Raw genomic sequence first — 25,932 nt, forward strand, 5'->3', positions numbered from 1 at the left:
AGCTGCCCCGCGGGGCGAGGCCGACAGCCCGCGGCTGGGCGCGCTGCCTTCCCGCCGCCTCTTCCAGGCCGTACCCAGCGATGCCACGGCCCGCAGCCCGCTCCCTCTGCGGCTCTGGGGCACCCGCGGGAAACTCGTCCTGGACAGCCCGCTCCCGCCCGCCCTCCCGCTCCGGGTGCGGGGCTGGACTTCACCTATCTCGGGCCACGCAGCTTTACACTCTCTTCGGCCACTCACGGCCCACTCGGTGCCCTGCCCGGGGCGGGCGATGAGGGAAGGGCCGCCTGTGCCCCCTTAGCCGCCATTTCCCTCAGGGCTTTCTCGCCCCTTTCCCTGAGGCGCCGCCGGGGAGCTCCCCCGGGCGGCGGGGAGACGGGCGCCACCCCGCCCCTTTGGGGCAGCGGCGGGGCCGGGACAGGCGGGCGCCTGGCTCCGCCCGGGGGGCCCCGGCCCTCCCTTCGCGGGCGGGAGCGCGGCGGGCGGTGGAGGCGGCGCTGGGCGGTGAGTCGCGGTGCTGCGGGACGCGGGCGGAGGCCGCGCTCTCACGGCTTTATTTTCCGCTGAGGGACCCGCGGGGGAAGCGGCCCCGGGGCGGGCTGGGCCTCGCTCGCACTCAGCCCGAGCTGGGGCTGGCGGGTGGCCGCGTTTGTTGGCCCTCGGAGCGGCCGGCAGCCAGTGCCGCGGGCCCGGGGAGTGCGGAGTGCAGAGGCGGCCCGTGGCCGGGTGGCTCCCACTCCCCTCTGCTGAGCGCCGGGCCTGTCGGTGAGGGCGGGAGGTTTGTAGGTGCACGGCAGTTTCTGGCTTTTCAAACTTCGTCCTGCAAGCGCAGAGCACTTCAGGTTGAAAATACGCGTGGGTAGGAGGTGTCAGTGAAAGCCAAAGCTGCCGTATGAGGGGAAAAAAGTACAGAAAAAAACCCACAACCTTATCCCTCTCCTCATTCCATATCATAAAACTTATTTTTTTCACACTCAGTTTTTACTGTTCCATGTAGATTGTGGAAGAAGAAATGACAAAATGTTGACTACTATGACAAATCCTTCATATACAGCAGTTTTAAAGTTCAATGGCCTTGATAAGAATACCCAGGAGTTTTAGCAGCAGTGCTTTTGGCTTGTTTTATCACTTATTAGTCTTAGATGGTAGGAAAAAAAAAGTTTTGGAGGGTAAGATGGCACCCTTTCTTTCTCTAAAGCTTTCATCCTTTAGACACGTACAAAGAGACAAATGCTTCACAAAGTTGGCTGAGGTGTAACATTTTCCAGATTTGCGTATCTGACCAATATTAAACGCAACACAAATATAACAAGGATTATATTTACATTTTTGTGGTGGCTGATGGGCTTGCAGCGTTTCTAGTAACATGTTTGTCGTTGAGACTGCACAGTAAAATGAGACTACTTGTTACATGGAAAAAATGAAGCAGCTTAAGGGGTCTGACCGTAAGTCTTTCAAGCTCAAAGGCATTGTTTTTAATAGCAGTAGTATAACTAAGCTCAAAAATGAAGGGGCAGCAGCATTTTACCTTTAGTTTCAAATGAAAAAAAAAATCGTTACGAAAATGTAACTTTTCATAAAATGCCCTGGTGGAACAGCAGCATCTGAGGTCTGAGGGCTGTACGACCAGGAGGCTGGGCAGCCGTTGTGAAGGGAGCAGAAGAGCCTGCACATCAGAGGTGGTATCTGTGCTGGAATGATTATAGAGCACAGCATGAGCTAAATGATGGTTAGTACACAGATGTATTCATAGAGTTCCCATGGTAAAGTCTAGCTCTATCTTCCAGTCCAGCTTAAATCACCAAATCTTAGTTTAAACCAAATTGGTGACCAGAATATGTCTTCCTCCCAGCCCCACTTAAAAACATTTACGGTGTTGACCTTTCTGGTAGCCTTCCTTGCTTCTCACTCCCCTAAAAAGTTAGGAAGCTGCAGGAATAGTCATTTGTTATCCTTTTTTTTTTCCTAACATGGTCTTTTTTGCTATTTTCTCTGTGAGTACGCAAGTCTGAATTCCAGGAGGACAGACAATGAGTTAAAGCATGAATGCTTTAGAGCACTGGAAATTAGAATGGGATGAAAAGTATTCCTAACTGTTAATTTCTGAGCTTAACAGACATGACTCTTGGCCAAAAAGCCAGTGTGTGGCTCCACGATTGAGAAAAGAAACATTAATAAGATTAAGGAAAAAAAAAAACCTTTTCATTCCCCTACAAAGATCTGTGTTTGAAGAAGCTTAGACATTTTTGAAAGAGTTGAAGCAGAGTTTGCAATACCTCTGTAGCTGCCTAGCACCGTGTAACTTTCCTGAGCTGGAAGATGCTTTCTATCTTGATGAGAAAAACTTTCCTTAGGACATTATAAAACATCTCACTGATGTCTTACACATACTTGGCCAAAACACATACAAAGGTAATAATTTAGTGTGCACTCATCCTAAAAGTAACAGTAAAAAATTATCTTGAGCCTGTGATGTTTATTAATGTGTCATATACAATTACAGTGGGAATGTGTGTGTTTGGAAAAAAAAAAAAAGAGTAGATCTTGGTTTTTTTTGAGATCATTGTGGGGGAGTATCTGGTTATATTAAGGAAGCCTTTGCCTTTCCTTCCTAGAGCAGCTTGAATGGAAGTATTCAGTGTTGCAGAAGAGAGAATAGGTGTTTTTAGAAAGAAAAAAAAAAGTATAAAAATTTTTATAGGAGGCTTTCCCATTTAATAGCCAGTAGTCTTGTCTCTGAGTGCTCTTGAGTCTGAATACTGCAGTGGGACGAATGTTACATGCTCGTGCCTTGACTAGTGCCTTACTGAGGCTGTTCAGCGAATTATTGTTTCATTATGTTCCTCTAAAGTTTTTGCAATTTCTACATTTCTGTGGTGTTAAAGGTGGATACCATTTTTTACTTTAGATATTTCAGATACTTGCAGAGATTGACTGTGCCACAGTGATGCAGGTCTGCTGCTCCTCATGCTATGTTGTGGTTTTGTACGATTGTTTTTTTGTCAAGTAATGGCTTGTTAAATACCACACTGTCTTTCAGTGCAGCATGACACTAACGCTAGAAATGTTTACAGCTGTTAATATTATTTCTTACAAATGTTGCAAGTTAGTTTTGCGTGTAAGGTTTGCAGGTTTTTTATTTAATTTTATTACTCCTCAATACAAAATGAAACAGACAAAGATATGCATGTTTGTCTCTCTGTGCTAACTACCGCGAGTGTTTTCAGTGTGCTGCAAGCATAATCCTGTCTCTGGTCTAACCCTGGGAGAATAGCGCTGTTGTTACAGGCACGTTTTAAGACAGTATGGGTATGTTACTAAGCAGTTTTTGTAAACATACACAAGGAGAGAAATAAAAGCCTTCACAATCTTTTAAATTTCATGTAATTATTATCAAAGATTATGTCAAATATGCCAAGTGCTGTTATTAAAAGTAACTTAAAATGTATTTACAGATCTTCTTAAACAGATACATTTCTTTTGTATCTTTCAGAGTTTGTGCTGACCAGTGTCAAAGATTTAATTGCTGTTTATTTTTGCTAGTCCTCAGGCCAGCAGAGTTGAGGAAATAGTCACTGTTTCTTCTTGTAAATGAAGCATCAATTAATTGTTTACATTAATTGTTTACTTGCTAAATGGAATGGGAATACATGGGTATTATTGCGGGTCTAATTGAGTTAGCTACAACTCAGTACTGTGTGAGAAAGACCCTAATTTTAGAACTGAGATCGAGTTTGTAGCACTGGAATAAGACAAAGGCAAAATCAATGTACTTTTAAAACTTAACTTATTAAATAAGTAATCCTTAAAGATAGACCTTTTCTATTAATTTACATTGAGAGTGTAAGGAAGACTTCCTTGTTGGACTAAATCAATTTTTCTTTATGAAAAAAAAATTACTTTTATATTGAATTATATTCTCTACTTCTAGCTGCAAGGCTTGTATGATATTATTATAACAGGCAATGGCATTCCTTTGTTTCTAATGCAAATAGCATAGTTTTTTTCTTTTTTGTTTTCCTCCCCTTTTCAGGAAGCAAAGTCTGGGGAGAAGCAGAGATTATCTATTCTTTCATGAGTAAACTATGGAAAACAAAGTTAATAATTATCCTGCTGTGCCCACTGTGTTTCTGACATAAGTCTATGGGTTACATGTTTTTCTCTTACACATTCCAGTCATTTTGACAATGTCATTCAGTATATGTATTTAAAAATATGTTCTGGAAGTAGTTGCCTCAAGTACCGGCTCTTACTTTTTTATAGTTACTGCTTAATAGGGCACATTTGCTCTAGTCAGTGAATGATCTGTTACTCTACACAGAATGTCCTTTCTAGATGTCTGTTTTCTGCCATGGTAGATAGATATTTGATGTTTGCCAAGTCACTGTGGCAAAACTTGGTATAGTTACGTGAAGTGTGTAGGCCTGCCTCTGTGGTGTGACTGGTGATCTTAATTATCTGTTTCAGAATACCTGATTTGAAACACTTTAAAAAGAAGACCAATTTTAAAGCTGTGTGACTTTGTATAAATTTGGCTCTTTTTCTGTTCTATCTAAATTGCCAATTGTAATTGCTATTTTATTACACAAACACATTTTCAAAATAATTCTAACAGAGACTTTGAACCTTAAGTTGCATTTAGTCTTAATTGTCATTCAAGGAAAAGAAGATTGGTGCTGCAAATAGAGGAAACCTTCTTTCCAGATGACATTCAGAAACACTGAATGCCCTGTCAGTTAAAAAGTTTCATCCTCTGTGCTTACAAATGTGAAAAGGTAATAATTTACTGGAACTTATTTCAATGAAACAAATCACTGAAGGGAAGAGAAGGGGATCTTATATTTTAAAACTGCTTACTCATGTGTAGAAACTCATTCCTGGAATCTGCAAGGTTTTTTTTTTTCAGATCTTTTATTATGCAGGCATGCTTTTTGCTTCACGAAGCTTCTGTTGCCTTGGCATTAGAACATACCAACTGCGAACAGATCTGCTTTCCAGATCCATCAAATTTTCAGTCCCTGCAGTAAGTATTCTGTCAGCTTCGTAGATAAAACTATTTTGTGTAATATTTTAGAGTCACACTAATTTTGCAATGTTGCCAATATATATGTATTAGCTATGTTTTCTTTATTTCTTGTTACATTCATCCAAGCATCTAATTTCAAGAACAAAATAAGATACTTGAATCAGGCAAATATTTAGCCACACTAGTGTAACAGAATTTATTTATTTATGATTATTGCTTTGTGTAGCCTTTTCAGTCTTTAAAGTCACATCTAGCACATATCAGGCCAGAAGAACTGTGTACTTGTTAGGGCACTAGAGTTTGAGATATAGGAGACATGTTCAATCTCAGCTTTATCACAGACTTTTGGTAAGAAAATTAATTTCTTTGTATCTTAGTTTTTCTTTAATGAAATGAGAGTAGTGGTGCTTCTTGATGCTGCAATAACAAAAGAGGTGTCTAAGTACCTCAAACTTAATGTTATACAGAATCTTCTCAATTTCCTAGCTTAACTGCTTATAAGATTGTGTAACTTCATTTTAAGTCTCCCAGTTTTGTTGAGAGAAAACAGAGCTTTGCAACATTGTAGGTGGTTGGAGGTCACAGTCTGCATTGTGTATAGAACACTGGAATGTAAATTGTGTTCCCAGGTCAGAATAGGAGTTCACCTAGTCAGCAGCTTGGGTCAACCAAGGCACATGTCAGATCCTTCAAAACACAAGTTTAAACCATTATACTGGACAGTTGTAGCATATTTCTCCCATGTGAGAAGTTTTTTTTTTTTGGTGTGCAAGCCACTTTGAAGATCAGCTTTTGCCTGAGTCAGTTTCTCATATGCAGTAAGTATTTGTATTCTGTTTAATGGAGTTGGATATTCTCACTAAACGTACCAAAATCTAATCCTGTTGTTTTTTTTTTTTACTTTTTTTTTTTACAATCTTGGCTTCAGTTGTAGCTTTTGACATTGAATTCCACAATTTGATTGTGCACCATGTAAAAGTATTTGCTTCTATCATTATTAAACACAGTGCCCTTCAATTTGATCACTAGGTTTTTTTTTGTATTAGGAAGAAAGATAAATACAGGCAGCACCTGACTTCCTATCAGGTGCTTTCCCTGATAGAAAGTGTTAGGAAGAGAAGGAGGTCAGAGTTAGAGCTTGATGAGGACATACCTTTTCTGCTTAATACTGATCTTAAACTCATGGAAATCCTAGCTCTGGACCTAGAAATGGCTTGAAGATTATCAAGTGATGACATAACTAGGCTAAAACAAAAAAAGAATCTTAAGGATTCTCATGACCTTCTGGAAGAAAGCATGCTACTTAAGGTATCATTTAAAAATGTCAGTAATAAGGTGGACCTGAATCCCAGTATAAGCTGAATATGTGAAAACCTGAAAACTAAGGCAGGTCCAACTATTCTGTTTTAAAACTAGTTTCAAGGCACAAGAATAAATAAATAGGAAGACTTGAATCATTAAATATTTAAACTGAAAATAGTATGAGACTTGTAAGGTGAAGGCTTATTTTACTTGTCAATACATTTTTAGCTAGGGAAGGTTACTTAATGCAGTAAAGATTTACATTATAGTTAATTATAAAAGTCCTGCAGTTGATAAGCCTTTAGCTTTTAGCAAATTGAGATAATTTCAAGAAGAGCTGGTCAATGGAACAAATTTACCCATGGCAGCATACAGAATTCTCATTATTACCTGGAAAGATTCAAGGTGAGACTTCTTATTCCTTGTAGCATGAGATGTTTAGCGTGTGAAAAAAGTTGTGCGTCTGGGCTCAGTCTAAGTAGTGCCTGTGTTACTTGTATTTATTTAGTACAGCCAAACATTAATCATATTTACCAAGACATACACTGTAAAATTGGATTCATATTCTAAACCATATGTGTGTTTTTAAATAAATGCAGTACAGATTACCTACTCTCTGAACTATGGTGTGTATACTGTGTGGAGAAGTACAGCTTCGCCTGTCTAGTTATCCTAATAGTTTTCTTCCTGAGGATAAGTAAAAGGTGTCCTGTGCTTGATTCCTCTGGTGTTTGTGTCTCATAGATGAGGTCAGAATCAGATCTGTAGAGAAGACATATGAGCAGAGAAATATCTGTGTTATTTTATGCTTCCTATTCTTCAAATCGTTATGTATACAGTAGCTTCATTATGGAAACAGGTTCAGTGCAAACATGTGCCTGCAAAATATTTCTACTATGGGTCACTCCCATGGATTCAGAGTTGAAACTTGGAGTGTAATAGTAATGGAGACATTTGCTTCTTGGACTATGGTAGCTAGAGTATGGTTTTTGAATCTCAAAAAATAACAATAGCTAGCAGTGGTAAAAGTAACTAAAATCAGTAGCATGACTCAAAGCAACAGGAGTGTCTGGAGTACTGAGGGACTACGTAATTCCTATGTAATTTTTTTTTTAGTATCAAGCTGGTTTACAAAAGTAGAAATGGACTTGCACTTTTTTTTGTTTGCTCATAGAAATAAATCTGTTTTTTCGCTAACTTTTTTTAGCTTAAAAACAGCACAACTATCAATAAGTTTTTCTCTGCCTTTATAGAGAGTACTCGTTGAAAGCTATTCTAAAGCAGTTTTCCCAGACCTTAATTGAAGGTCTGAATATACAACAAAAACATGTTCTAATGTGGTTTTGCTGTGTTGTAAGTAAATACTTCGAAGTTTTAAAAGTCTGAATGAGAATAGGAAATGTCTGTGCTATTTTCCTCTTACTCATCAATTTAACAAATAAAATTACATAGAAAATGCACACTTTCCAAACTGGATTGAACAGGAATTGGGCTAGAAATAACACAGTCTTTAAGTTGTTAGTGTGTCATAGAAAAGAAAAAGAATGTATGTACCCTATTTTTCCTTTTTAGGTCGTCTTTTAAAGCTATTGAGCTAAATTATGCCCCTGCTCCATCCTTGCTGAAAGTTCAGTGTCTTTAGATAATGATGAATGAGAATTGAGGACATTTTAATGTATTTTCTTGTTAGTTTGAATTCAAGCTATTATAGAAACTTTAATGAAAGAACATGTCTGTAATTTTGTGTAACTACTGAATTCAGCTGGCAATGGTATATCTGAGAAAGCATGAAGGAGGATTTGTAGTGTATAATCCAACAATACAGTACTTTGTCTGTGTTAACAAAACCCTTCTGTCTGTATGTTTTGATCTTGCAGACAATGGCCTTCAGACACAAAAACACAAGACGAATTGAAGGCCTTGACAGCAATGTGTGGTAAGTAAAAGGAAAATATCTGCAAATTTCAGAAAATATCTTTGGCTAATATATTTTCTTTCCAAATTGATAATTATTGCCAGTAAGAAGGTACATAGCACTTGCTACCTCTACTGAAATATATTTGTCACCTTCTTAGAAACAATGAATGAAATTCTGTTAAAGGTGTGAATTAATTCTTATTATTGAACTTTAAATATTAGGCTTAGGCTGCTCTTTGTCTAGTAAACCATATAAGACAAGTATAACTCTTGGCCATGGTAGCATAGCTGACTTTCAAATTTAAATGTTAATTTTGTTGAATAATGTATTCAGTTACACTTGATTTGTGTTTACCAAATGAGTCAGATTTCTTTTTAAAGCCATTATACTTGTCTTTATAATATAGTTCATTATTTTTAATACACTTTTTACTAGGTATTAAATTGATCTTAAAGCAATATTGCTGTCACTGGTAAATATGGGATTTTGTTAGCTGGTGGAAGCACTATTTTGGGCTTACATTAGTTGTACGTGTATATATATACACAAAGTGTTTTGGTTGTCCAGCCTTTTACTAATTTTTAGCAATTTGTATTCATATTTGACAGATCTGTATGCTATGTGGGATATTTTTTTTTTGTTTGGCATTTGTTTTTTTTTTTTTTTTCTTTAGTCTTGTTGACATTTGGGTAGTGAGAGAAGGGTAAAATGCAACATTTACCTGTGAAAAAAATTGTTCAAGAGTCCTAATGTTCGTGTCTGGCAGGCTACTAGGAACAGTTAATGAACAGCCTGAAACAGTCTGTTGCCTAAAATCACAAAAAAAAATTTTAGCTCTCTGAGGTGACTGGATAGTTTAAATGACACCTTCAGTTGACAGAATCTAGCCTTTAAATCATTTAATGTGCCTGTTCTAATTAGGTCTACTTCATTTTGCAAGGAGGGTAGTGTTCTATTTTTGCCCATATCCAGAGTAACTGTGTGTTTGTGTGAGTGCACATCAGAGCACAGTTCTGCTGGCAGAAAAGTTATTCTGTGTATGCAGAAAGTCAACCTTTTACTAGGTTCCCTCTGACTTCTGTGGTTACTCACCATTGTCCCAGCCCCCACCTCTCCGTGTCAGCACTCTACTTAAACCTGTTTCCACTGCTGTGAATTTGGCAAAGTGAAATACTGGGTTTTGGCCTTTTAATGTTAACGAAGGAAAGATAATTCTATCTAGTACGTTAACTTCAAGATGTTTTTTCCCTTTAGGGTAGAGTTTACAAAGCTGGCAGCAGATCCCTCCGTTGTTAATCTTGGTCAAGGCCTTCCTGATATATCCCCTCCCAGCTATGTTAAAGAAGAGCTGGCAAAGGCAGCAGCAGTTGACAGACTGAACCAGTACACACGAGGCTTTGTAAGTACTGTGGAACTTGAGGACCCAAGTTCAGTAGAGAATATGCCATGGGGAGAAAAAATGACTTTGCTTGAAATTGCTTTTTTTTCTGTAAGTCATACTGTTATGTCTGAAATTAAGTTAATTTAGTAGCTTTATCTGTTACTAGTGAACGTCCTTTGTGTAGGCTTCTTCAAGGCAGAATCCTTCAGCAAGAGCAAAAGTGTAGAGCACATGTGGGATAGATTGTCTTTGAAGAGTCAATTCACAGTTTAAAGAGTGTAAATTATACATTTACCTCCGATTTTGGTCAGTGTAAAGATGAATCGGATAGAATAATAGTGGAATGAGAATCAAATACCTGGTGCCAGTTGAGACGGCACCTCTAGGATCAAAAAAAGATTCACCCGTAACATTTAATAGATTTCAATGGAAATTAGGCAGTGATGAAAACAGTAAGTTTTTGCCCTTGGAAGATAGTCACTACCCATTTTGTAAGTTGGCTTGTAGAGTTAGGTCTGGAGCTGGATGTGAGTGTGTGGCATTTCTCATTATCCAAGGCAGGATATTCAAGTGGACTATTACTGTTTTAGTATGATTACTTCCCTGTATGATTTGTCTTTCTTGTATTGTGTGGTAAAGAGAAACCCTATTGCCCAGTTGAAAATTATGTGTCAGGAGTGCTACAAGACCCTAAGGAGTCTGTCTAATATTTTTTTAGGTGACCATGTTATGCAACAGTGACAGAAAAAACATTGTGTAGGTAGGCCAGCAGTTGTGTTGGTAGCAGATATATTATACTGTAGATAGTAAATAAAAAGGAATTTTTACTAATATTTCCATCTTCAGCCTTTGTACGTCCTCTACAGACTTCTGCACCTCTAAGGTTTTTGAGCACAAGTATTTGTGGTAGCAGATATGGGAGGGATGATATGAATGGTGCACATCCATCTGATAATTGAGACGTTGTCTCAGCTCTCATTGACTGCAGGGCTGTGGCCTGTAGAGTAGCCTAATGTGACTTGGGCGGTGCAGCATTCTTGTGTAGCTGACACTCATGGCAAGAAATGACTGTAATTTGAATGAACAATGACTTGTAAGGCTTAATTTATGGTAATGTTCTTGTTTACAGAAGGGTTCATGATTTTATGCCTTGTGTGTAGAGGTACAATGTTCAATATTTTAGAGAAGGATTTTTGTTACATAGTTGCATTTTCTCAAGAAGCTGTTTTCTATTTCTACCAAGTATCCAAAAAGAAGAAAGATTTTCACAGCAGGAAACTTGTAGTTTTCCTGAGTAAAAAGAATTGTGCCTCCTTCTTTCCATATTGTATATGATCTTTGTTGCATCTTTTTCTCTTGTTCTTTGCACATTTTGACAAGAGTACATTAACCACCATGTCTCCGTAGGGGGCACAAATTGTGAATGGTGCTCTGAGATTTGGAATGTGACTATTTGAGTCATTCTGATCACAAGTGCTGTTTATCAGCAGTATGGAAACAGAATAAAAAGATTCCCCTTGCACCAAGTAATTTTCAATTAAAAGATAAGGAAGGAAACAGAAGGAGCTTCAGGTGGAAATATAGGCAGGTGGGAAAGAGACTCTAATGGAGATAAGGATGAATTGCTGTCAGAGTATTCCCATTTCTCCTCCTGTCTCTTGTCCCAGCTCTTCTGTAGGCTACCTGGACCTATCCTGAGATGTGATAACAAGATAGATATTGAAAAGTGTCAGATACACAAAAATAATTTCATAATAGATAGAAATAAATTGAAACCACTTTTCTTCCCTAATGTGCAAAAACCATGCTACCTGTTAACAGCTGTTAACTTTGAGGGCTCATCTCGTGTTTTTCTATTTTAAAATGTATCCTTTTGATATATATGGAAAAACCCCAAACATAGGCTTTGTACATTGTCAGGAACGCACCAATCAGTTGCATTTGTTTGCTTTAAACAGGGACATCCATCGCTGGTGAAAGTCTTGTCTCAAGTGTACGAGAGAGTTTGTGGAAGAAAGATTGATCCTCTCACAGATATTCTGGTAACTGTGGGAGCTTATGGATCTCTCTTTAGTACAATACAGGCATTAATTGAAGAGGGAGATGAGGTAAGTTTTTATTTGAAATGTTCACATATACTCACTGAAATGAGAATTTGCCTGTTTTATATTTGTCCACTTTTAAATATCAGTTAATGTTGAGGCTTCTTTCTGGTCTCCATTTATTTGATTTGTTTCAGTTGCAGGTACGACTTACAGTTTCAGAAGTGATCAAGAGACTATCCTTTGGATGTCTTCCTATTATTCACCAACTTACAAACCCCTTTATTTCATACTTATGGTCCCTGGAGCAGTTTCTTTATCACTATTACTGTTGGGTGGCAGAATACACACTGATTTCTTATTTGACAAAATTTGTGGACTGTTGTCTGCAACAGAAGACTAAGGGTGGTGCAAAGTATTGTTGGTGTTGGAGTAACCTTTGTGTATCGAGTTCTGATTTGAACCATTGCATAGTAGCAGCATAGGTAGTAGAAAAGCAGAAAAGTCCTTTAAAAAAGGGATTGTTACCGTACTAGCTGTGGTGAATCATCCCTTCACTACTGATCTCTGCCTTTTTGACAAGATATTAAAAGTAATTTTGGGGGGATATTTGTATCTGTAGTGGACAGGAACTTTTTTTTGTTGTCATGCATTTTGCTTTCAGTGTTTTGTTGGTTTCACTTGTATAATATATTTTCATTTGTATCTTTTCTTCCTTTTCTGTTACTCTGATATTCACTTCTCTGGTTTTTTTTTTTTTTGGTAACAGTTATTTTTTTTTATTTTTGTAACAGGCTGCTATTAGCCTTTGGGGTTTTTTTTTTGTTTTGTTTTCCTGTTATCTAGCCTCAACACAATTTTCCTTGAATTTGTCCTCTTTTTCTTCCTGAAAATTTTATTCTGATAAAATTTGAGGACTTAAGCCATTCCTCTGGGATTTCTAGATACTTGGAAATCCCAGAATTTCATGGACAGAATTCGGGCAGCTGTGCTCTGGTACAGCAATTTGCTGTTGCCATCTCCCATCTTTACCTTGCACCTTCGAATCTCTGTGCAGGACCAAAACATTCCTAATATTGTATCTTAATAGTTGTAATGTGTAACTATAGAAGAACAATCTGTGTATGTTGTTAGAAATGAGTAGTCCTTATCATACTTAGACTGAGGGCGTTGTTATGTGATACTCTAAAAGGAGGAATGTTCTGCAATGTTAGATCAAGATGGAGTGCCAGAGACATTATCAAGTTATACCCCCAAAGTAAATCTGGAAATAGGATGGTATCATGCATGGTAAATTCTGTTTCTGATACCGGTTACTGTAATTTCAGGTAATAATAATAGAGCCGTTTTATGACTCTTATGAACCAATGGTAAAGATGGCGGGTGCAAAGCCTGTTTTTATCCCACTGAGATATGTGAGTACCTTTTTAAAAATTATTTGTCATGTAAAGTTTCTCATCCACACTCAATACAGTTTGATGAACACCTTCTAGGCGATGCTTTTCTGTATACTTTTTCATAATATCCAATTATATAAAAATTATATTAAAATGAGATAGAGTGCTATAATGTTTGTCTGAGACAATAATAATCCAAAGCAGATAGAATATTTTATTAGTGCTGGAAAAGGTGGGACAGTGTTTTTCATTTATTTTAATTTGTGCATTCTGAAAGCTGATCAAAATTCCTTTTTTTTTGGATGTTGTCAGGAAATGTTTTCAGTGCAAATACAGAAAGGAGGATCACATATCAGTGCCATTTCTGTATCTGCTGGTTTTCAAAAGATTTGTTTTCTGATCCCTTCAGCAACTCCTACAATGACAAAATATAGTTTCTTTTCCAAAATCTGCTTACTAAATAAGGAGCAATCATGCAGTAGACATATTTGCTATACATACTAGAATTACTGTCTCCTTTATTGGTAGAAAGGAATAATTTTGGTGTGGGTTAATTTTCAAATTGGTACTGCTGGCATTATACTGGCAGTTTGCAGGGGTTGTTCTGGATGCAAAGTGATGATCCTGTTAACGGTATTGTCCCGGGTGACTGGCGGCCATGCACAAGGGCTGAAGGGCTCTTCAGGCGGGGCTGTTGCATGAACACCATGAAATCAGAACAGAGTTATGAAACCTCCAGGGTTGCAGTGGGAGTAGGTGGGACTGTTCCTCTGGGTACCCTCCTTCTGGGGACATTTTGAATGACAGTTCCACCAAGTATTTCTGTTTCACACCCTTGTTTTTGGTGGGGCCCTCTCCCAGTAACATGCAGGTGTCAGAAAATTGGTGTGGCCATTCTCTTTCTCTGCAGCAACTGGCCCAAACTTCTGCTGTTGTCCTTGTGTAATACCACAGCAACTCCAGAGCCTGAGGTGCGGATTTTTAACTGTTTGACTGTTTTCATATGGACAAGGAGGAGGAAAAGACCTTGATCAGCAGTGATCAGCCTTTCCAGCCAAGCAGGCACACACTTGTTCTACTGTCTGGGAAGGCCATAACTCTTCTGTCACGTGACTGGGCTTCCTGCATTACACGCTGTTATAGTCAGCATGTGTGTAACAGGAGCCTGGTGACCAGTTCCTGTGGAGGCTTTAACACAGGCAGTGGCCAGGAGAGGACAGCCACTGTCATAATAACTTACCTTGCTCTTAGCCTCCCTGCCTGTTTCTAGAATGCCTTCTCCCAGGGGAGCAGGACAGATTGGATAAGTTGTTGTGTATGGTTATGAAAGTGTCTGAGGGTGACAAGTTGGGCATCTCTGTTTAGGTTGTAACATGTTGTGTTCAAGTGATGCATAAATTTATTGTTTTGGGTTTTTTTTTAGAAAAATGATGGAAACTCTGCATCTAGTGCAAATTGGGTCTTAGATCCTGCTGAACTTGCAAATAAATTTAATTCCAAAACCAAAGCGATTATTCTGAATACACCGCACAACCCTATAGGCAAGGTAAGAGTTCTGCTTTAACACTACTGTAATTCAGAGTATGCCTTAAATACTATGATTAATGCATTGTCCCTTACTTTCTTGTATCCCAGGTGTTTACTAGAGAAGAGCTCCAGGTGATAGCTGATCTCTGTATCAAACACGATACCCTGTGCATCAGTGACGAGGTGTATGAATGGCTGGTGTACACAGGAAATAAACACATTAAAATAGGTACTGATTTTTTTGTGGCATCTTAGAAGTAGTTGTGGAATGATCTTGTAAACATGCCTCTTGGAGACAGTAGCTGCTGGAAGGAGCTCAAACTTCAAGCTATGACTATTTTACAGTGTTTAGATTTTAAGGGGAAGAGCCTCTCCCTTTTCTGAAAAATATTTAAAAAAAAAAGAATTCCAGATAGAATTTCTAAAAGCTTTTAAGTGATTTTGGAGCAGATACCCATAGAAACCAGTGGGACTGATGCTCATAAATCAGTTAGGATCATCTGAATATCCCATCCTTATTCAGTTACTTTGTTGACTGTGACAAGTATAACTACTGCTCAGGTATGTATATTGGACTGTGCTTTGCTGAAGAACTAATAGAAGGAACAGGGATAAAAACTTCCTTCTCAGAACATTGTAGAGACAATCAGGGAATGCATAATGAGAAACAGGATTATTTTTGCTCCATTACTTATAAAAAAGAAAAAAGCAAGTATAAAGGTTAGTGCAGAGATAGCGCATGAACACTGTCCCTCCAAAGTGCAGACACAGTGTTAAATAATGGACATTGAGTTCAGTGAAGTAAGTTGCTGCATGGACGGTGTGAAAGATTGCTGAAGTCTTCAGGCAGTATTACTACAGGGGTAAAGCACCATTGCAAGAACAAACCAGAAAACCAAATACGATGTCATGCCCCTATCTCTCTTGTTTTACTTCTTGATCCAAGTTTCACTGAAGTTAGTGGAATCACTCCCACTGTCTCACAACAAGTGAATCTAGTGCAGGTTACTGAACTCCTTCCTCAATCCTATAGTGCTACTGCTGAGCATTTATGTAAAAGTCTCTAGTGTGATGGTCTTGGTTTGGATCTGCTGATATATTTGAGCTGGCTAAAGTCCAAAACTTCCTCCTTATATGTACAGATATTTTTTTTCTGATGGTAGCATCTTGCATGAACTATCTGTTACGATGTACTTAATGTCATAATGAAGGCACATTTCAGTCTTGTGCAATAAAGACGTCTAGTTGAGATTTAACAATGAAATCAAGAGACATAAATATAACTTAGATATGAAAAAGCTGAGCATTTTTCCTGGTTTTACCACTGGTTGAATGCTGAATAACTTTGCTTCTGTGCTTCAGTTTCATATCTGTAGAGTGGCAATAAAACAAGCTTTCCATTAGTGCGAGCTACGTCATTGTAAACACTGAATCTTATAAACAATAAAAAGGAAGTAAGTACTAGTTATAAGTTACTGATCATACAGCTGCAGGACATGGATTGTATTTGCCAAGCATAAGCCATGGGTCAGTTTTGAAAGTGGCCTAATTTCATGCCAGTTGTGGTGCCTTGATAGTGATACCTTCAGACGGGGGGAACATTTTGGGTACATTCATGTGATAGTAATCTGAGTCAGTGCATCCTAACAAGCTGCCACAGTAACTGATCATGTGTGTCTCATAGTTTCCCAATTGCAAAGTAAAATGAGTTAAATTAAAGCTGTCTTCATGGGCTTAGCAGGTGGTTCATGCAAATAGCCATCCTCAGAAGTAAAGCCTCTGTGGGTGGTGTAAGGTAATCCCTTTTCCTTTGCAGTGGCAGCAGTTCCAAACACTCATGTTGTCAGTTACACTTTGTCTTAGTGAACAGGTGGTGAATTCTTAAGACACAGTAACTCTATTGTTCATTAGTATCAAAATTGTCATTTTAATGCTTCAAACCAAAAGATTTCCAGTTGAACAAAAGGCATTCTGCAGTTTAGCATAAAATGTAAAAACACCATGTAATGATAATACAAGTTAAAGCCTGGACAGTTAGTCAGCTAGGTTTAGGTACCTATTCTCTAACAAACCCCATGATATTGTCTTTAACTTTAGTCTTAAAATTACTGTAAAACCTTCAGGGTAACACTGTAAACAATAACATTATTTCAGTGAAAGAAACAAAATTTGCTCTTTTTAACTTAAGTTTCATAGATTTTTTTTTTCAAGTCTACAAAAGATAATACAAAAGAGAATGAATCTGTTATTTCACTTGTTAAAAACTCTTGTGTTTTCATATTAACCTCTACATATTCCATCAAATGCAGTGACATTTTTTGTGAGAAATGCGAAATGGATATTGCATCAATTTACAGGGTCTGATGGTGGTTCCTGAATACAATTTAACAGGGGTTGCTAGCCACAGATCATAAAATTAGTGCAGTCTTTGTGCTGTCACTGAAGCGGTTTTCTGTAGTGTACAGCACTTCATGTTTCTCGTCATCATCTGACTTCTGTAAAACTGTGGAGCTCCTCTAAGTAATGATTAGGGTTGCACTGGCAGATTTAGAGATAGCACCTCATAACTGAACAAGCCTCTCAGTAGGCTGAGTGCCGTCCCAGGTAACTGGCTTCTTTGCACTTCATTAGTTTTTTAATTGTAGCCAGACTTGGTTATTGTGTCATATTATGATGTTGCCATGTGGCACAGAGGAATTTCTCCCTCTATTTAAAACCTGCTGCTTGTAAAAGTAGTGGAGCTGCTTCTTCCCCTGTGCCCTTTTGCTGCTGGTATTGTCTGAAATGCTGTTACCTTCCATCTCCAAGGTTGAATTCCTATGACTGTGTAGCAAAACAGTCTTGCTAGAGGGCATTTGCTTTGACATTCAATTCTTTTTGCAGTCTGAGAGCTAGTTTGGTTGCCTTTAGGAAGTGATCTATACTCTTGACCTAGCTAGCTAGAAGATGCATCTGTTCAAACTGCCTTTTTGTTTTCAAGGTCACAGAACAGTTGGAAGACTCTGGGTGGGCTAATAGAAATAGGAGTTTCTTTCCTGCTGTTCTGTTCCTCTTCTTGGCAAGTGTGCTCAAGAAAATACAATACATGTTTTCAAATAACTGCAAAGACTTATACCATGTCTAATGCAGATAACTGCTGCAAAAACTTTCTTATGAAATTCAGTGGTTTTATTTGGAAAATCTTTGTTCATCATCCTTAGAGAGGGGATTTAACAATTGACAGATTCATTTGTAGTGGTTCTAGCGTACAAATGAGGTGGAGCCGGATGTTGTTGAGCACTGCAATTGCAGTAGTGGTATGACCTTGTCTAACTTTGTATCTCAGACTTAAGTGTGTCTTGATTTATCTGTTTCTGTTGAAAATGAATTAAGTTAGAGTCCAAATAGAGCTCCCCTGAAGCAGTGTACAGAAAAAAAAACATTGCAAGCTACAGGAAAAGATCTTTGCTCAGTCATCTCCTTGGAAAGGAAACAAAGGATTTTGGTCTCCTACCAGATACAAATATAGAGACAGAGATAGGCCTCCTTGTGTCCCTTAATCCTTGCAGGCAATCCTTATTTACGCACTCTGCTGCTTTTCTCATTCTTGTGGTGTTTGGTTCTGGGTTAGAAGTCTTAGTAATTTCCACTCCCCCCCCCCCCGATTTCTGAAACAGCCAGTGACACTGAACTGGACAATTCTATTAAAATGGCTTGCAGCGCCTGCATTTAACTTGTATGTGGTGCTATTATCAAGCATCCAAAATAATGCTGTATTGAGATGAATGAGTAACCACTTCTTAGATCATCTCTTTCTTATGAATAATTATGCATTTTATTGAGGATAACCAACATGTAGTTTTCACAAACTGTGCCTCTCATTTTCTGCCTCTTCTTTCTCCCTTCGTTAATCCGTACCTTCTTTTCATGCCAAAAAGCATTGGCCTGTATATCCTTCCTCATTTGTTACAGTTGCTATAATTTTAGAATATTCTCATTGCTTGCTTAATATGCTGCAATGATCTATCAACACACAACTCTGAGCTAGGGGCAGTACAGTTTTTCTGACTACATGGAATATGTGAGTGCACCTGTACCAAATTAATTTTATTTTATGTACAGCTACGTTGCCAGGTATGTGGGAAAGAACAATAACTATAGGAAGTGCTGGAAAAACATATAGTGTAACTGGCTGGAAGGTAAGAAGAATCAATATAAAAAAGTTCAGTTATGTAAATAATAGAATGCATTTATGACACTGAAAAAGTCTCTGTTTGTGTGACCTGACTTTTGAAAGCTTCTGGCAATTCTCCATGTCTCCAAAACATGAAGATAGCATTCAGTTGGAGCAATTGCCTATCTTGAACATCCATGTTTTAATTCTCTTCTTGTCTCTCAATTAATAAGCTCTTGGGAGTGTCAAGATTCTTAGAGAAATCATGGCTATTATCATATTTTAACTATCCAAATTTGTGGTTATATTTTCAGATGGTGATAAGGGTGTGTTTTGGAATGGCTTATACTTCTGTAGAATACTTAATGATGATATTTTGCTTGTTTGACTTTAAAATACATATCAGAAAGTAAACAAAAATACTTAACCATTTAGGAGCTTCTTTCTTCTTCATCACCTGTGTTCAAACAGAACCATGACATACATGATTCAGTAGTGAGCTTTTATTTTATGCTCAAACCACCTTTGACACAGGGCCTTGTGAGGTGGAAAGATTCTAAAACAATTAGGAATAACATTCCTAGTAAGTGTTCAGTTTGATTTCTAACCCTTGTTATATGAAGAGTTAAAAGTACCCTATGAGAAATATGGATAAATGAAACTGCAACTGTTGTCTCAAATCTAGAACTTTTTAAAGGGCATAATTCAGCAAACTTTGTGTAAACCAGCTCTTTTCTGAATTCTTTATCAGAATAAATTCACTACCAATTCTTAAAATAGAAAAACTTGAGAGATTGGCTAATTTTAAGTCTTTGTTAATTTTTAGTAACTCCATTGCTGTAAGTATAACACGTGCATGCTTTCTTCCCTTAGCTTGGTTGGTCTATTGGCCCCCAGAACTTGATTAAACATTTACAAGTTGTTCACCAAAATACACTGTATACTTGCCCAACTCCATTACAGGTAGGTACAGATGGCACAGAAGAGGTTATTTTCTGGTCTAGCAAAACTGTAGGCCTCACTGTAATAAAACAATAATCACAACAATTAATTTTTAGTTGTCAAAGTATATATTTTTGGGGTGCAAGAAAAGGAGACAAATTTGATCAGCTCATCAGACATTTAAAAAAAAAATCACAATCTTGCAGATTCTTTCTTCTTTCACCTACAAACTGCTGCTTCTTGCATAAAATGTGACAATATTAGTGGTTCCCTAGCAAATACAAATAAAAGTTGTTGCAATAGGGTCTTGTTTTACTGAGCATTATCTCTGTCTACGGGCTTCTAGTGTTCTGTGGTACATTATTATCAATAATTTAAATTTAGCTTCAATTCAGATTGTAAACCCTTTGTCAAGGACTGTGACTTCTGTATATGATTAGTGTCTAGCAAATGATTGGGTGCTTTGAGTGTACCACAGCGCAAGTAACAAACAAATTACACTCTCGGAGAGATTGCATAATTTGTATATGCTAATTTGCTTAGTAAGGGCCAGAATTTAAGAAAAAGCCATGTGATTTCAGTAGGAAGTGTGATTGTCTGAGTTTACTGAGTGTCCATGAGTACTTTGAACATTGATTATTTTTCCAGGAGGCTTTGGCACAAGCATTTTGGATAGACTATAAACGCATGGATGACCCAGACTGCTATTTTTACTCACTGTCTCGAGAGCTGGAAAGCAAGCGTGATCGGATGGCTCAGCTACTTCAGGAAGCTGGACTAAACCCTATCATTCCAGATGGAGGATACTTTATGATTGTTGATGTTTCTACATTAAGTTAGTATAAATCTTATTAAAAAGGATGTAGGAAGCAAATGTTATAGTTAATCTGAAAATGCAACTTATGTTTTAAATTATATTCTCATTTCATGTTTGCATAACATTGTCAGAAGTACTAACTGGGACTGAAATTTTCTGTTTGGCCTTAGCCTGGGAGGTAGATTTTATAATCTTCAGCAAAGCCTTTGTTTCTCATCCTAGCTACTGTCCATGTTTTGCAAAGCTTTGGCAAGGTTTTAGGGAGGATAAAGGAGGCGGATAAAAATTTCTTTTTTTTTTTCAAAAGTTCTACAGTTATGAAAAGGTTTGAGAGCCAACTCATGATATAAACCTGGCTTTATATCATGAGTTCATACCCATTTGTGCTTTCCTGTTTCTGTTTGGTTGTTTGGTTTTCTTAATCTGAAGTCATACCCTGAAAGCTCTTTGAGGCATTCTGATTTCTAAATACCATAAAATGCTACCAAAATTTACAAACCCTTTTGGAAATTCAGGTTATGGTAACATCGGAGGAACAATTCCCACAGGGGAACATTTTCTAGTTCCACATTTTTCACAAATTGGTCCTAGTGGCACCTGTCATTCACACAGAAATACTTAAATACAGCTGAACCTCACGGTGGTACCATGTGTCAGAAAATTTTAGATACTCCCGTTTCACAGATGAGAAAACTACAGTTGCAGTGATTATTGCTGCCCATGCAATAAAAATACTCTTCAGTTCCCTCCGCAGTCCTGATCCCTCAATAACCCAGACTTGAGGACTTCCTGGAGTACCGCGTGGCTTTCTTCCAAGCTATGTGTCTGAATGTGCTTTGAGTGGAAAGCAAGTGCTCAGGTCGAAATTGAAAGGTTCCATCTGTTGGCCTATTTCAATTGTTATAGTATAATTTTAAATGATATTAAAAGCATACATCTTTATTCTTAAGTATTAAATATAATAAAGTGCTGTTAATTAATGCCTTTCCAATGGAGTCTAGGAAATCTTACAGCACATTTATTTTAAATTTATTTTTTTTAGATGTGGATCTCTCTGATGTAGATGAGAAACAACCTTATGATTATAAATTTGTCAAATGGATGATAACATCTAAGGTAAGGTGTCTTAGTCATACTCTAGTTTTAGAAATGCTTTTCTATAGAAAGAAGGAACAGTGCAACTATACTTATTAAATAATACAGTAGAGATTTCATTCAAAATACAATTTGGTGTTTATAGTAACTGCTGATAATTATATGGCTAAAATATTTCTAAATATGCTGAAAGTGTACCCTGTAGGTTTGTATTACGTCCCAGCACTTCTCTTTCAGCATGCTTAAATACCAGCTGTAAAAAAAAAGTACCTTTGAAACATTTTACCTAAGAAAAGTAATTTGAATTTAGTTAAGCCTAGCTAGTGCATAACAAAACTGGACCTTGTCTTTCCCTCACGTGTTGGCAGAGAGAGTTCTAGAAATGGAATAGTAAAATAAGCATGCTTAAAACAGATTTTTAATACATATATAAAATAAGCAAATAATGTTTCTGTGTTATGTTTCAGAAGCTGTCAGCAATTCCTCTTTCAGCATTCTGTGGTCCTGAGACAAAAAGACAGTTAGAAAAATATATACGTTTTTGCTTCATTAAGGTAAATTTGTGTCCTGGGAAGACTTAAGACTCCTAAATATCAATGTAGTACAGAAATCTGCACGAGACTGACTGTTACATTTTGCCCAGAGTCTCCTGAGTTGGATGGGTTAGGAACAGAAATTTAGCTTGGTGTAAAATTCAGCACAAAGTACCTTCAACAGTCTTTGCTGAGGGACTTCAAACCATAAATGTGAGTGGCATGGCTAAGAAGGGCAACTGGCAGAAAGCAGCTTGGGTGGATAGGCCTTTTTTAGCTTACTCTTGATTTTTAAAAACATTATTGATCAGTGGTGACTGTGAAAATTAATGACACAACTAAGGTGGATTATATAATCCAGAGCAGAGAATAATTGTATAGCAGAGTGGTATACCTCATGCCCATGCAGTTTCCAACAACAAAAACAGGGAAGAGGTCACCTTCAAGTTTAGCTCACTTGTCTGAAAATACATAGGGTTTCACACAAGCTCCAAATTACAAAAGAAAACAAAGACACTGGAAGTTATCTTGCGGGTTTTTTTTTTTTGTGAATTGGCTGACTTTTGCCATTTTGTGAGCACCCCCTTTTCACATATTCTTCCTCCTGTTGAATCTGCTCTAGAAAAGACTGAAAGACTTTGGGGACAGGTACATACGCTTTGACAAGCCCACAGCCCTAAGGTGTTTCCTGATTGTTCTGTAACAGCGTCAGCATAATGGAACACGTGCAGCTCCTTAACTGTTGTAGTATAAAGATCGGAGCCGTAGCTTGAACCAGTAATGAAGGGGAGTTTCTGCTTGTGTTACTTGGTTCTTTTGATGAGGTATAAAGACTATGACATAAACTCAGCCAGTAACAAAGAGGGTGAAACTTGCTGGTTGTAAATGTGGCTTGCCCCAGGATGAACAGCACTAATCACGTCGAGTTAAAGACTACTTGTATGACTCACCAGGTTGTAGCCAAGCCACACAACTGGGCAGTGGAGAGACTACTTATATTTAGAGGGATTATGTTTAAGTAGTTCACAGCATAACTTGATTGCATGGAGATTTTTAAATCTCAACTGTACACACAAAGATTAGGAAACTATGCTAGCGTGTCTCCAATATAGAGCTGCCAAATACGTCACTGCATAAATGCCAGACATTTATGTAAGAAGTATTACTTTCATTAAATTTGACAGTATGAATGCTGAGAAAATATGTTATCTTTTAAATATACCTAATAAATATTTGCAAGGAATCAGCATTGAATTCTTTGTGTAGTCTAGATTTCTAGGTATAACTGTTAATGAAAAACTGACTGACAGATATTTACAAGATGCAAGTGAAACTGCCAAATATTGATTTGGGATGATATAATAATGACTGCTACTCTCTTCTTTTCAAGAACTCCATACTTGCACTAATAGTGATATTCTTTGTTTTGCAGAAAGACAGCACGCTGGATGCAGCTGAAGTGATCCTGAAGAACTGGGTTAAACAGACAGCCTGATTTTTATTAACTCTTCCATCCGGTATAATTGTCTAATAGTAGGGGTTTTTAATTGCAAATTTAATAACAAATTACCTGATACAGTACAGAATTAATAAGAAATTGTAAATAACTTTGTGCTGCCACCTGCTGAAGAGTTAAAACTGATATACTGAAATGTGTGTAATGCAACTCAGAGATTATTTTTGGTCTTTTCAAACTAATTTACTTTTTTTTTTAAAAAAAAAATCTATGGGATTCACTTATTTTACTGAAAGACAAAAATTTTTAGGACTCTGTAAAAAAAAAAAGCTCTCAAGGAATAAATGGGAGGTGTTTTTGGTACGAGATAGTATAGGAATTAAGGGTGAGTCTTAAAACATCATGGTTTGTGAATCCTGATAGCCTGCAGTGGAGGAAAATTAAGATATACCTCATATTAGATAATTGCAGTGACTTTCTATAAACATACCTACCTACACTATTGATGTGCAAATTGCATCAGTTTAAATAAAATGATTGAGTTAAATCAATACAGTGTTTATACTACAGACAAGATTGAAAACTGCAAAGTTGCATAATTGCTGTTTTATTTTCCCACCATAGTAATTTGTGCTGTTCTGAAAGTATTCAGTCCTCAATAAAATTATAAAAGTGGCATCTAGAATAAGAATTCTATTTACTCATGTCCACCTGTTTATTTATTTATTATATCAGTGAATCTACAAGGCAAAATAAAAGACCTTGCTTTAGAGGCTCCTTCACAATCGGATGTATAGTGACGTAATTAATCCTGTCATGCTTTTTCTTAGCATGTTCAGAACATTGGTAACTTCATACCAAACTTATTTCAAACTCTTAAGATCTAGTGGGAGCACGGAGATAGGCCTAAAACTGTGCTATGGACCTCAACTAACTTTGTTTCAAGCTCAGTTGATGAAAGTTTATTTCAAAAGAGATCGATATGGAGGATTCCTTTCTAGTTGGCTGCTATTTTAGTTCTCTCTGCGATCTTTTCATCTGTGGATGGGTTTCTCACTAGCAGAAGCAATAGTCTGGGTAGGGAACCTTTTAAGGGTTATGTGGACTCACAACAGTAGTAAGGTATTAAGATTTCTTCCAATCACCTCTCTTCACAGTGTTTTCATTGCTCTGTTAAAAAAAAAAATTAAAGAAAAGCAGCACCTCACTGCTTCCAGAAGACCTGATGTAATACACTTATATTACTTTAATTGGCAAATAGGACACTCCGTGTAAAATCAATCTAGAATGCTCATGAAAGAAAAATTATATGCAGTGCTGAAGAGAAAATTTCCATTGTTATGTTTGACTGTTTCAAATATTTCCTTAGTATGCTAATAACTCACCTGCTAAAGCACCAGATTTGAGTTGGGACCCACAGGTGGCCTATGTTTAAACAAAGCCCTGCATTGTGTATAGGTGCAGAGCCTTACCCATGTGTACTGGTTTTGGCTGGGTTAGAGTTAAATTTCTTCACAGTACTTTGGATGGGGCTGTGTTTTGGATTTGTGCTGAAAACAGTATTGATAACACACATGTTTTAGTTACTGCTGAGCAGTGTTTACACAGTGTCAAGGCCTTTTCAGCTTCTTGGACTGCCCTGCCAGCCAGTAGGTTGGAGGGGACACAGCTGGGACAGCTGACCCCAGCTGACCAAAGGGATATTCCATACCATCCGGTGTCATGCTTGGCAATGACCCTGGGAGGAGGTTGACGGGGGGGACTGTTGGTTGGTGGTGAGCAATTGTTTTCATTTGTATCACTTGTCTTTCTTCGGTTTTATTTTCTTCTGCCTTTGATATTTTTTTCTTTTTTTCCCTACAATTTTAAAATTATTATTTCTTTTTAATTATCAAACTGTTTTTATCTCAACCCACAAGTTTCTTTCTCACATTTATCCTTCAAATTCTCCCCCCATGCCACTGGGAAGGGAGGGAGTGAGTGATGTGATCATTAGTTGCTTAGTTGCTGGCTGGGATGAAACCACGGCCCTCATGTTGTAGGACTCATTGTTATTAGACTTGAGTAGTTTAAATTTCTTTTTTCATATTTTGTTCAGGTGCTGTAATGTGGTAATCTTTTTGTTTTATTAAATGTCTGAACACATAAGATGCAGCACAGAGATGAATTAACATACCAAGCTTAATTCAGCTGCTCTGGCTATTTATTGTTTCCTTCATTTGCCTCTTTGAGGCATTTGACTGACATCTGCTATTTTTTAAAAAATGACCATTGGCTGAATCAACAAACTATTACAAAGGACCTTTAGACATACAAGTAGGAACCAGTGACTTGTTTTCATTAATG

General features: G+C 37.7%; 1 protein-coding gene across 4 annotated transcripts; it reads left to right on the forward strand.

The window, feature by feature from the left end:
- Positions 1-407: 407 nt before the first annotated feature.
- On the forward strand, positions 408-24,294 carry KYAT3 (kynurenine aminotransferase 3). Of its 4 annotated transcripts, none has more exons than XM_086753872.1 (14): positions 408-501; positions 4,942-5,020; positions 8,203-8,261; positions 9,498-9,642; positions 11,583-11,732; positions 12,995-13,081; positions 14,487-14,609; positions 14,699-14,819; positions 18,692-18,768; positions 19,617-19,706; positions 20,334-20,520; positions 21,545-21,618; positions 22,065-22,151; positions 23,563-24,294. In XM_086753872.1, the coding sequence occupies exons 3-14, from the start codon at positions 8,206-8,208 to the stop codon at positions 23,623-23,625; spliced, it is 1,260 nt and encodes a 419-aa protein (XP_086609998.1). In that variant the 5' UTR covers positions 408-501; positions 4,942-5,020; positions 8,203-8,205; the 3' UTR covers positions 23,626-24,294. The 4 variants fall into 4 exon arrangements, with proteins under 4 accessions (XP_086609998.1, XP_086609995.1, XP_086609997.1 ...); XM_086753869.1 differs by having other exon boundaries at positions 426-501; positions 4,904-5,020; XM_086753871.1 differs by having other exon boundaries at positions 457-501; positions 4,920-5,020.
- Positions 24,295-25,932: the final 1,638 nt, after the last annotated feature.

Source organism: Chlamydotis macqueenii, chromosome 8 (genome assembly GCF_036417535.1).
Source record: "Chlamydotis macqueenii isolate bChlMac1 chromosome 8, bChlMac1.mat, whole genome shotgun sequence".
Classification (NCBI taxonomy): domain Eukaryota; kingdom Metazoa; phylum Chordata; class Aves; order Otidiformes; family Otididae; genus Chlamydotis; species Chlamydotis macqueenii.